The 11,354-nt window shown below is 46.7% G+C and overlaps 4 protein-coding genes across 4 annotated transcripts; 1 reads left to right on the plus strand and 3 right to left on the minus strand.

Moving 5' to 3' along the window:
* Window positions 1-597: 597 nt before the first annotated feature.
* Window positions 598-3,730, minus strand: EJ05DRAFT_477726 (PMT-domain-containing protein). The gene is made up of 3 exons (XM_033744302.1): window positions 3,247-3,730; window positions 1,509-3,147; window positions 598-1,453 (listed from the first exon to the last, which is right to left on the minus strand). The coding sequence occupies exons 1-3, from the start codon at window positions 3,505-3,507 to the stop codon at window positions 1,029-1,031; spliced, it is 2,325 nt and encodes a 774-aa protein (XP_033599065.1). The 5' UTR covers window positions 3,508-3,730; the 3' UTR covers window positions 598-1,028.
* A 259-nt stretch (window positions 3,731-3,989) lies between these two features.
* EJ05DRAFT_502112 (uncharacterized protein) lies at window positions 3,990-5,119 on the minus strand (the record flags this gene model as incomplete). The annotated part of the gene is made up of 4 exons (XM_033747206.1): window positions 3,990-4,744; window positions 4,797-4,823; window positions 4,869-5,034; window positions 5,093-5,119. The coding sequence occupies 4 exons, from the start codon at window positions 5,117-5,119 to the stop codon at window positions 3,990-3,992; spliced, it is 975 nt and encodes a 324-aa protein (XP_033599066.1).
* Window positions 5,120-5,362: 243 nt separating this feature from the next.
* Window positions 5,363-7,064, minus strand: EJ05DRAFT_70165 (uncharacterized protein). The gene is made up of 5 exons (XM_033749902.1): window positions 6,698-7,064; window positions 6,571-6,645; window positions 6,391-6,507; window positions 6,279-6,335; window positions 5,363-6,228 (listed from the first exon to the last, which is right to left on the minus strand). The coding sequence occupies exons 1-5, from the start codon at window positions 6,891-6,893 to the stop codon at window positions 5,579-5,581; spliced, it is 1,095 nt and encodes a 364-aa protein (XP_033599067.1). The 5' UTR covers window positions 6,894-7,064; the 3' UTR covers window positions 5,363-5,578.
* A 1,221-nt stretch (window positions 7,065-8,285) lies between these two features.
* On the plus strand, window positions 8,286-9,784 carry EJ05DRAFT_502114 (uncharacterized protein; the record flags this gene model as incomplete). Its single annotated transcript, XM_033747207.1, has 4 exons — window positions 8,286-8,631; window positions 8,680-9,281; window positions 9,353-9,536; window positions 9,606-9,784. The coding sequence occupies 4 exons, from the start codon at window positions 8,286-8,288 to the stop codon at window positions 9,782-9,784; spliced, it is 1,311 nt and encodes a 436-aa protein (XP_033599068.1).
* Between the last annotated feature and the right edge of the window lie 1,570 nt (window positions 9,785-11,354).

The following is an 11,354-nucleotide window of genomic DNA, read 5'->3' on the forward strand; positions in this document are numbered from 1 at the left end:
GTAAATATAACTAGAATACGAGTAATTAACCCCTAGATAATGTAAGAATAGGGTTATTGGATAGTAGTGTAGCCAGATGGAACAATGGGGTGTATTCTGTCACAGAACGAATTACTACCGAACCCTTTCGGTAGGAATCCGAGAGTATATATACAAAGGGACGCCGATCTGTCTAGCACGTGACTGTTCACCGCCCTTCACGTCACCTCCTGACCCTGTCAGCTGAGGTACGTGCAGGTCGAGTCCTGCCTAAGGCTGAGTCCTGACAGATAACTAGAAAGAAGTTAACGAGTAATAAATATATAGTATTAGCTATATAGATGTCGCTATCTTTATTTTATATATATATAGTACCGTTAAAGTACATATGTATATTTCAAGTCGGAAGTACTTAGGAGGTTACAACTCCTAAGTGCGTGGGACGGGTAGGTTATCTTCTTAAAACTTCTAAGAATTTTTAAAGAGTCTTCTCTATCTCTTTAGAGTAAGTTTATAAGAATAAATAAACTTATAGAAGAATAAGAATATATTTAATTACTTATTTTATTTACTTTTAAGACTCTTATATACTTAGATAAGGCGTAAAAGTAGAAAGAGCTCCACCCGTCCCACGCACTTCGGAGTTGTAACCTCCGAATCAGAAAGATAGGGGTGAGAACACGTATGCACGAGTGCCTAGGTAGTCAGGTTCTAGGAAAACGACAGATATTTAGGCATAGCCGTCAGTCTCTCCACACACAAAGCGGGGCCACAAAGCCGAGAATTTGCCCGTCTGATGCAAGAAAAGAATGTCATCAGTGGCCTAGGCTTGTCATGAATGCTTTCCTCATGCTTAATATGTTTGCTAATTATTTGATAATGAAGTAGAGATAAGGCCAAGCCACCCCCGCTGCATGTTACCTGTCAAAATCGCAGATACAATATTTGTTTGTCTTGGTATGACTTGTTCCCCCTACTATGAGAGTGAGACTCCTCGTACGTATAGTCACGAAGTTCTCCATCTGCTATTACTCATGATGGTACTTCGGCTATTTTGCAAAGTGGAGATCGTAATTCAGCCATTTCCGTGCAACCACGCCAGCCACGTCAAGGCCAGGCTTTCCGTACGTGAGGGGAGCATAGAAGATGAAGACTGCAAATACAAGGGCAAGAATCGCGCTCGTCGCTATCCATGCTCCAAGAAGGTTTTGACCACCGAGTCTTTCTCTGACAGGCTTGCGGATGGATGCTGTTTTTCTCTTACCTGGGATTACGATTGAAACCTCATTCGAGCTGAGTGGCTCAATATTGAAGATAAACTCAACCAGAGCGCCAGTCACTAGAGTGGAAGCCAGATGGGCGGGCAGATAATGGTGCAAGAAGAGCTGTCGTCCCATGAGGAAGAACGGAAAATAATGAGCTGCCCAAGTCAGGAAGAAGAAGCCGGTGCTATTGTAAATACGTGATCTGGTTCCTGACATGCTTGTTAGCTTCAAAAGGCTTTCGATGGCATGACAGATGTCACTCACTGTCATCTAAAGCATCCATTCCTCTCCTGAGTGCGAGTTGATCTGCTCCAAGGATACCTAGAAATACTGCAAGAAGGGCGCTGCTAAGCCACCAGCTGATTGGGTTTCCCAGGAAATATATCTGAGAGCGAGTTGAATTCTCAGTCCAGAAAGAGACCCCACGAAGGAGAAATGGCCATGCGATTGGAAATGATGCGTAGGGATGACTGCTCGTGAGAGCATTGTTGTGGTAGAACATAGCTCGTTGAAGCTCAAGGTATTTCTTGAGAAATGGCATCCGTTTGGGCTTGCGCGGTTCCCGGATTAAACGATCGCTGTCCAAGGAAAGCGAAGGGATTTCCTCGACGTACCACGTGTTGCTAGACTGCTGGACGTTTTTGTTGCCATTAATTTCTGCTTGCTTATAGGCCCAGTCAGGAAGAGGGCTAGTGTGTGTCCACATGGCTACTCTGGATGTAAAGTGGACGAGTTTAAAGTGTGAAGACATTGTCTTGAACTCCTGACCAGGTTTCGCCCCATCGATCCGAATCTCAAATAAAGTTTCGTTGTGTCGTGTACCAGCGGCATCTTCAATACTCACAGTTGTAAATTCTTGATTCGTTGGGTAGTACGGAGACGCGACGTCATGGGTCAATAGAATGGTATCTGTAACCAAATGACGAAGCTTAACAATGTCGCCATGCTTCACCTTCTGTCCAGTTGAGCCAGTGAGAGGGGACCCGGGAAGGATTTGCCAGTGGTTGTTAGTATCATTGTGAGGGTAACCTGTCACCTGTTGACCTTGACTAGAGATACGTCCGTCATCGTATCGTAGCGGGTATACGTCTGGATGGCTGTGGAGATATGTCTTAGTCTCTTTGTGCCTCAAAGTTAAGTGATCATAATATTCGATGTTGACAGAGCTCATGGTCATAAGATTGTCGCTGAGTGTCTCCTGAAATTCGGGCGTCATAAAATCGTCACCTGGACCAGAGCGGGTCAAAATAGTGAAGTGAACCTGGAACCAGAAGAGATAGAGAATAAAGGGGATTGCAATGAGTCCAATTGCACGAGCAACGAAGTGCTTGGCAAATTCTTGCAGTGATAAAGCGCCTTGTCGACGATTAATGTCCAGCAAGCTCCACAAATCAATAGCAACCGGCACGCCAATGGAGAAGAATGTAAAGACGCCCACGTATTTAGTGGAAATGACACAACTTAGTGCCACGCCTGTGAGGAGGAGCCATTTCCACCATTTCCGGCCGAAGGCCTCATGTCTTTGCTTGTAGAACTTGACATAACATAATACACTGAGTGCCATGGAAAATATCAGTGTCGCATCCAGGAGTATAAGACGAGTTTGTCCAATGTGTGCATTGTCGAACAGCATCAATCCAGCTGCTGTAACACAGGCAGGTAAGGAATAACCAGATTCCCACATGATGAGGAACACTGTTGGTACAGTGAGAGCGCCAAGAGAAGCGGGCATCGCACGGTATGCAACGTAGGGTACATTGTTCGTGATGTATGAATCACCAATGTTGTCAAACAGGAAGTCTCCATCGTAGCCAACCAGCCAGCCAGCAAAAGCAAAGAGAAGCTTCCCAAAGGGAGGATGAACGTCGAAGAAGTACATTCGGCGCAGGTAATAAGACGCAAACTATGTTGACCCAAAGCGTTAGCTCTTGTGTTCGAAAATGGCTATGTCGTTGCATAGCTGCTGTGCCTGTCCGTCCATCGCCGACGATTTATGGCCTACCTTGCCGAAGTGAACTTCATCGAACACTACCTGGTCTGGGTGACCGATGGACCAGAATCGTGTCACGAATGCAAGTACTGTAATGATAGTAATGGCTAGCCTATAGTCCCATTCTGCTCCCTGCGACGGATGAAGCTCTTGCTTGGCCTTCGCAGCTATCTCTACAGCTGCCTCAGATGCTCCATCAGGCACTGGAGTGGTGACACGCTTCTCTTTCTTGCGTTGCCGTACGCTACCAGCGGATTGTGAGGGGGACGACATCGGATCTGGCAGTGCTTGCCTGCTCAAATGGCTATGCGCGCGTTTGCGTGTACGTGTTGTTTAGGGCGTAGGTGAGATTGGACCAGTTGGGGAACATTCGAAGGAAAGGACTAAAGAAGACTTGAGCATAGACCCAACTTGCTAAATAACAGCTTGCGGGAGACTCATACAAACAAAGGCGGATGATTCTGGCGGGAAAAAGAATGTGGTAAAATTGCAAACGAGATAGCTGTACCTGTGTTCGAATGGTGGAAGCAACGGACCCCTGTGTGCTTGCTGGTTGGTGCGTCTTGCCCCACAGCGGATTCAATGATCCATGATGGATGGATTGTGGCTGACAACCTAGGGCTTCCGTATTAACCAGTATAAACCTCATCTCATATTGTCGGAATAGTTAAGCAGCTTCTAACCCCTTCAGTGAACATAAATGTGAAACGTAGAGTCGCAGCGAGTATTGTTAATATAATTCGAGGCATAGTTTTTTATATCTTGGAAGCTTGCTTAAGGATGTCCTTCGTGAGCTCATCTCCAGACTTCCTTTCCTCAGCGAATCTACCTAATTTGATCAATCGGCCTATCATTTCCTCATCGCCGAAGCGCGAATTATGTTCAAATTGCGGTTCCTGTGCGTATGCGACCCGAGCACAATCCACCAGTATGCGTGCAGTCATTCCGAACACTCTGAAACGTGCAGGAGGATCTGACGAGAGATACGTCTTCTCGTTCTTGGGAAGAGTGACCGATTTTGGGTTCACTGGCACAAAGAAGCTATGCATGCGCCAGCGACTCTCATGCCAGTCCGTCCAAGTTCCTCGATACCAATCTGCTGGGAAACCTGCGGCTTCAGCTCCAGGCCTGGAATCTACATCATCACCTTGAGTTTGAGCCGAGGAGTTACTGTGATTACTACTCGCATGCAAGAAGTGCTGGAACGGAGCAGTAAAAACTGCAGCGACTTCTTTTGCATCTAATCGTGGTATCAGCGTCTCCTCGATACGTTTCGACGCGTCAACCGTTTGGCTCCGTGGTGCGTCCGCCTCTGCTCTTGTGGGCGACAGATATGCTACACACGGTCTGACGCCCAACTCGGTCTTTGCAAGGTTTGCTGGAAGCTGGCACAAGTGTTCTACACGAAACGGATATGGCAGTTTGCTGTCCGTGAGCGGTAACCCGATTTCTTCGTATGCTTCGCGTCTAGCGGTTTGAAACGGCGTCTCTGACAAGGAATCGGCTTTTCCTGTGCAGTCTTCTGTCAGCGTTATCTCAACCAGTCTAAGGTTACAATGCACCTCCCGGTAGCGCCGCATGTCCGGCATCTACATTCTATCAGTCAGATTCATTTCCATAGCATATATCCGTACACGAAGAGAGCGTCTTGGATCTCATCGTTAGGACCACTTTGAGATCGCCATGGGGATCTGCAAATAACAGGATGAGTACAGCAGCCCTTCGTGAGAGAGGCGTGTTATAGTATTGTGTCGGTGGCGGAACGTAAGCTCGCAGGCGCGCGAGTGCTTGCTTATGCCGCTGTCAGAGACAAGTCCGGTGCAACTTGAAGCCCGACGGTAGTGGCATGAATACATACCGTAGATGCAGGTGAGAGACTTGCCATAGCGAGAGACACGGTTGCTGCAAGCCATAACTGAGAACTGAATACTCGTGGACGGCGGAGGTAACGAGAGGTGACGTAGCGGTTAATTAGTGTATCCATTCAATGGATGCCTCGGCCTTCCAAGACCATTCGGGATGGATGCTTTACGCCATAAATAATCGGTTCACGCATTCGCACAGTTCGTTATCCGGACATCTACTCTGAAATTTCTCATTCTTGTTTAAGAAATTATGAAGACCTTTGTCTCTGCACCGACGCGAAACTCATGCCTAGATAGTTCAATGAATGTCTTGTAATGGTAATTATATATGGAACATGCAGGTGCAGATCCATATTCACCACCCCTGTCCGATAATGCCCGTTAGCCACTGGAGAACCTTAGGACGCCTGCAAAAGAAATCTTTTATTTGCCAGCGTTTAAAGGTTGTGATACTACCAAGAATTACAAAAGTCCACAAGTCAATCCTTGCTGAATTTTCTTTTGAACCAACTTTTCCTCTTGTCGCCTGACGACTCTCTTCTAGACAGCGTCCGTGGCCTCGATTCGTTGTTACGCACGGCCTCTCCAGTCGTACTAGGACTAATTCCGAGCGGAATATGGCTTTTCCCAGAAGAATTTTTTGGTGGAACTGTAGGTGCAAGAGCATTTGGATAGTTAGGCGGAGAGTAGGTACCTGTTGGTGCCATGTGTAAACACGAGTAATTGGCATCAGGGCCATATTCTTCCATGATAGGAGCACTACCAAACCCAGTAAATGCATATTGATCAGCAGCATCTGCCCTGTTAACGGGTATGTTCCTTTCAATCGAACTATTCTCACTGCTTGGATCAGTGGTATTTGTCCACGGCTCACTGCCACTCCCAGAAACACCTGTGTTGACGGTATCGCGAGATTGTTGGTAGCCTGCATTGGGATACACCGGAGCACCGTTGTTATAACGACCGGCTTGTGGATCCGACATCATTCGCTGGTTATATCGGTTTCGTGAGGGACCAGCTACGGGAGGTGCATAAGTTTGATCATTGTAGTTTTCTCGAGCACCACCATTGCCATTACCGTAACAGCCTCCTATGTTCGAGTGACGGGTCTGCGTTCGCTCATTATTGCCTGTTCGGTTACTTAGCGTACGGGATCTGAATTTAAGACTGAGCAAGTACCGGCAAAATAACTGCTCCTGCGGCTTTGGTATGTACTGGCCGCATCAGGCGCTGTATCTGGAGGAACAATCAGACTGAATCGTGAGCTATGTGGGTGGATCTGTTTGTATACCGGCTCTCAGCAAAGTCCGTCTCTTGTATTCGGTATCGATTGCCGCTTCGAAGGACTTTATTGTATCGAGGGGACGTTCCCAACGTGGTCTTGTTGGATTCGAAAGGTCCGGTTCAGCTACAACGAACAGAGCAAAGGTCTTAGAAAGATTGCGCATGATTTACATTATGCGATACTTACCGATCGGATTACCAAATGTATCAAGGTGGGAGAACGATCGCAGAGGCGCTAAAGTCGATTTCTCTAGAGCTGCAGCTACTGCAAGTGCTGTCAGTACATAGGTCATACTTGGCTTTGGGTGACATACTAGGTTGCGCTTCATTCATTGCCGCATTGGGGTCTGCTTTGCCGGTCGGAGTGAAATGGCTTTTTCGTTTCTCCTCAGCAGTCTCTTTGATGGTCTTAGTGCTGGTCGAGCCCTGCGACTTGTGGCTCTTTTCACTCTTGAAGCTGAAGGTAGACTTGGATCGGGGATGTTGCGGGGGGCGATCCATGCTGGACATATTGGCAGAAAGTTATAATTATAAATAATGAAGTAAGCGGTGATTCCGTGTGTGGGATCGGAAGTATGTAAGGTATATGCGCTCGAAAAGTGAGCGTGTGAGATCCGAAGCGTTCGATCAGAGGTTGGTAACGATGGACCTGGAAGGTTGGTATACAGCAGGCCAGGTTGCGCCAGAAGATTCGTAGTGTAGTAGCGAGCGTAATGATGAGCCTAAACAAAAGGCAGGGTAACTTTTTCAAAAATATGGCAAATATATGCGCATTCAGTTGCAGTTGGCAGGGTGAAAGAAAGACCGTGGTATCTATGGTGAGAAATATGTGTTAGGCGACGCCTGCAAGTAAATGGTCCTCAGGCCAGGTTGGTGGGAGGTGGAGACCTATGATTGCGCATACACACTACAAATGGATGCGCGCCATCTGTGCCGAATAATAGGTATCTACCTGGCAGATCTATTCACTCGCAACCATTACATATTGTTATCGCCACTCCTTTACATTTAACACAGGACCGGATGCTAGCTACTGATGGGCTACTGAGCGACAAGAAAAAAATGCAACAGCCATTAGCGGTTTCATGATGGGAGACAACACCCATGAGCTTCCGAGCGTTGCAACATCTTACATGGTGATAGCCCAGTCCCAGTGATGACGACGACGGTTCACAGCGCATCATCAATACACATCTATCGATAATAGCTGCATGCAAAAGTGGAGCCCTCATTGCACAGCCCGACAGCCCCAGGCCAGTCCCGCCCAATTTTCCTTTATGTACATAGTAAATACCCGGCTGCCCGTCCTGCACTCGATAATGCATGAAACCATGCCTCTTGTGCTCTAGCTAATTCTCTGCCACTGCCCTCGCATTGCCAGCAAATGGACGAGTGTACTGTACCTTAAGTCCCTCCACCCATGAGCATGCGCATTGCCAAGAAAATGTTTCAAGACAGGTCAGACTGGTAATACTGCTGCTCCGTACCCAGAACCTCGATACTCCTCCTATCATCCGATGCTTGATCGAGACGTCTTGTACTTACTATTCTCCACATCAAAAGCCTTTGCCACGAGAGGCCTTCGTCACAATGTCTAAATTCTCAACCATTAGCGATCCAATACGATTGTTACTTTGTTGCTTACCCATTCTACTGCCACACGTTGGTACAATATCGTGTGAACATAGCCAGCGTGCTTAGCATGCCCGTCGTAATTGTTGCCACCTGTGTGCACGGATCACTTTGGGTGGGGGCGGCACCGCCCGGCCAGTCCACTAGCACGAAATCATCTCGACTTCAGCTCACCGTCTAGTATTTAGTGCTTTCTGTACGATCTCCTTCACGCCCTCACCTTTCCTGTACGATACTACGAACAATTGAATTTTTATCACATTCACTGATATGGGTTTCTTCAAGAAGAAGAACAAAGGTGAAGGCAAGAACAGCCCAGTGCCTGAAACCAATCCTTACGCCCAGGACAACTCTTCGAAACCAGACGCGTACCAAAGTGCTTCTACCAATGGTTATGGAAATTTAGGCTCTGCTCCTCCTCCGCCATATACTCACAACAATTCTGTCAATGATGGTGGTTTTAGAACTCGAGACAATCAAGACTATGACTCTTCACAGGCTCGGGATGAAAAATCACCTGTGCCTCAAGGTGGCTACGGAGGCACTCAGTATGGTGGTAATTCTGCTTATGGCGGTGGTAGATATGGCGGAGGACATTCTTACGGAGACTATCCCGGTAGGAAATGACTATCATGGAAACAAAGCAGAATGACTGACCCCCTAGCCGGTACCAATTCGTATGATACGACATCCAGACTTGCTCGTCGTGCAGGTTATGGTGGTTTAGGTGGAGCGGATATTCGAGATGACCCCAATAGAGAAGCCTTATTCGGGAAAGCACCGCAACGAGACCATTCCGCCAATCCCTATGCCTCATCAAGTAACATGCTCGCAGGACCGACGGGTCATGCTGCGAGCGGTGTTGGGCGGAGCGAGCTATTTGGGAATGCAGCAGATCGTGTCCAGCGAAGACAAGATGACCTCGGAACTGGCCATCGAGAATACGAAGACAACTATGATGGTCTTACTGAAGAGCAAAAAGAGGCTCGAGATGTGAAGAGAATTCGTCAAGAAGCAAACGCATGGCGTGGTGAATCTGCACAATCTGTAAAAAGGGCAGTAGCAACGACAGATTCGATTAAAGAAATGGCTGCAGCGACTCGAAAGAAAATTTATGACCAGGGCGAGAGCTTGAATAAGTCCGAGAAAATAATGCATGCTGCAAAATACCAGGTGGAGCAAGCAGGGAACGGTATACACAGACTAGGCAAATTGCAGAGTGTGTTTTCAATAGACCCTGCTACAAAAGATATATCTGCGAAGCAGGTGTTACACATGGAAGGACATGCAAGTGCGTCTCATACTTCTCGCAACACTATGCTAATTAATCCTTGTAGGAAAAACACCAAGCTGAGAAACGCGCCATGAACGAGCACCAACATCAGCAAACCCAATTGAAGAACTCTCAGCCTCCCAAACAAGATACCGTATCCCATGCTCCCAAAAGAACACCCGATCCGAAGTATTTCGTCCCCGATGAAGACGATTCAGATGCAGAGAGACAGATGGCTTTTGAAGAAGGTAAGCGCCTATAATTTTACACAAATGCAGCTGGAGATGATCTAAATACAAGGCTGACCTTTGTTCTAGACATTGACAATGGTCTCGAGCACATGCGGCGGGGTGTTGCAGACATCAAGTTTTTAGGGACCGACATGGGTAGAGAGATTGCGCGACAGAACGAGCATATCGGCAAGATCGACGAAGGTGCACACAAACTCAATTCAAACATTGAGTTGCAGCGCCATAAATTGGACAGTTTCCGATAATAAGCACATGCTACACGTAGGATTCTTTAGCGATGACGAAGTTGATGCTGCATGTCACTGTCCAAGAGGAGGATATCTGAACACTGTAGTGAAGGGTCATACATAGGCTGTATGCTTCTACCGTCCAGCAGAGACTTCAGAGTAGTTCACATAGCTCGCCGACGTTCTTTAGGTCCATACTCAGTCAATAACAACACACACTTAAGATTACACTTCCCATCGAAGGCTCGTTCCTGTGGCCTTGTCTTTGTAGTTGGATTATTCGGTGATCTGTTTCACCACCTCTGAAAGGAAATGTTTACGAATCTGGCCACGTCGACTTAAGCTATAAGTCGGTCCTTTTCTACAGGGTACTAAGTACTATTTATTCACTGTTCACGGGCTGTCGCCATTATGTCTTTCCCTATAAGTTAGTAGCTCGTCACTGTGCGGTCTTTCGTAACTTATATTTCCTATCATACTTATACTATAGACCTACTGCAAGAGGTCAGCTTCCCGATAATAATTAGCTTAATATTCCCATTATATGTACACTATATCTTCATTAGTAGGCTTAGATAAAAGAACTAATAGCTCTAGAATTATATTCTATATCAGCCAGCCTAAGCATCTTAAGTCCATCTCTATATCTTATCTACAATCCTATTATTTTCTGATCCATGTTTGATGTGTGGAAGTCATACTGACTTACCGCTTTATATACCAATACTACTTATAAGATGTTATAAACAATATTTGAATGCGTTCGCCGCTCGCATCTGTTCATAAGAGCTTCGAAGCGTGGCGATGTTTTGACTGCAATGTAGGCTGTATCACTTTTGAGGAAAAGTTTCAGAAAATTGGCTGTAGTGTTAGTTATGAACAGTAGTTTTCTAGACTATGTCTCATGGACCGGCTGGGTCTGTAGAACCTACATTTCTCTCTTGTTGCTCGTGGATCTGTCTGTGTATGTCGCATTAAGAGTCAGGTCCATGGCATCCAACGCGGCCTAATCGATCCACAAGCATTAGTAGACTCAGTACTCTTATCACTTCACGTCAACCGTTGCTTCGATGATACAGACAGGGCTTTGGACACTTTCCATGCAGTGCGATTGGCATAATTTGAGTTATTTGACAGTAACGATTGACACGAATCGCGCTTTGCTTGCTAGGGTCGGTCCAAACATGACTCGGATACAGAATCTTTCGAAACAAAAGTTCATAAGCCCTTGATGCACTATCAATGATCAGAACGTCAATTTTACCTCGTTAAGTGAAACTTTACGCTTTAACACTCTGAAAGATGTTGCACGTGGCGTACCACGGGAGATCCTACTAGCTGCAGCTGTCTCGCCTTCTTTGAGGTCTTCTCTGTCGGCCCCCATGGCCATGGCGTGCACCGAGCCAGACCTCCAGGAATGGTATAGTCTCGTACGGATGATATCGACGAATAGACAATAGAAAAGGCGTTAGAGGGTCGTGAGATTAGGCGTATAGATGCAACGTCGAAGCGAGGTTGAAATCTTGGTGTCCCTTAACCATACCCTTAATTGGGATAGCGTGGCTGGAAACTAATGCAGTCTCTGCCG

Source organism: Pseudovirgaria hyperparasitica (assembly GCF_010093815.1).
Source record: "Pseudovirgaria hyperparasitica strain CBS 121739 unplaced genomic scaffold EJ05scaffold_11, whole genome shotgun sequence".
NCBI classification, from domain to species: domain Eukaryota; kingdom Fungi; phylum Ascomycota; class Dothideomycetes; order Acrospermales; family Acrospermaceae; genus Pseudovirgaria; species Pseudovirgaria hyperparasitica.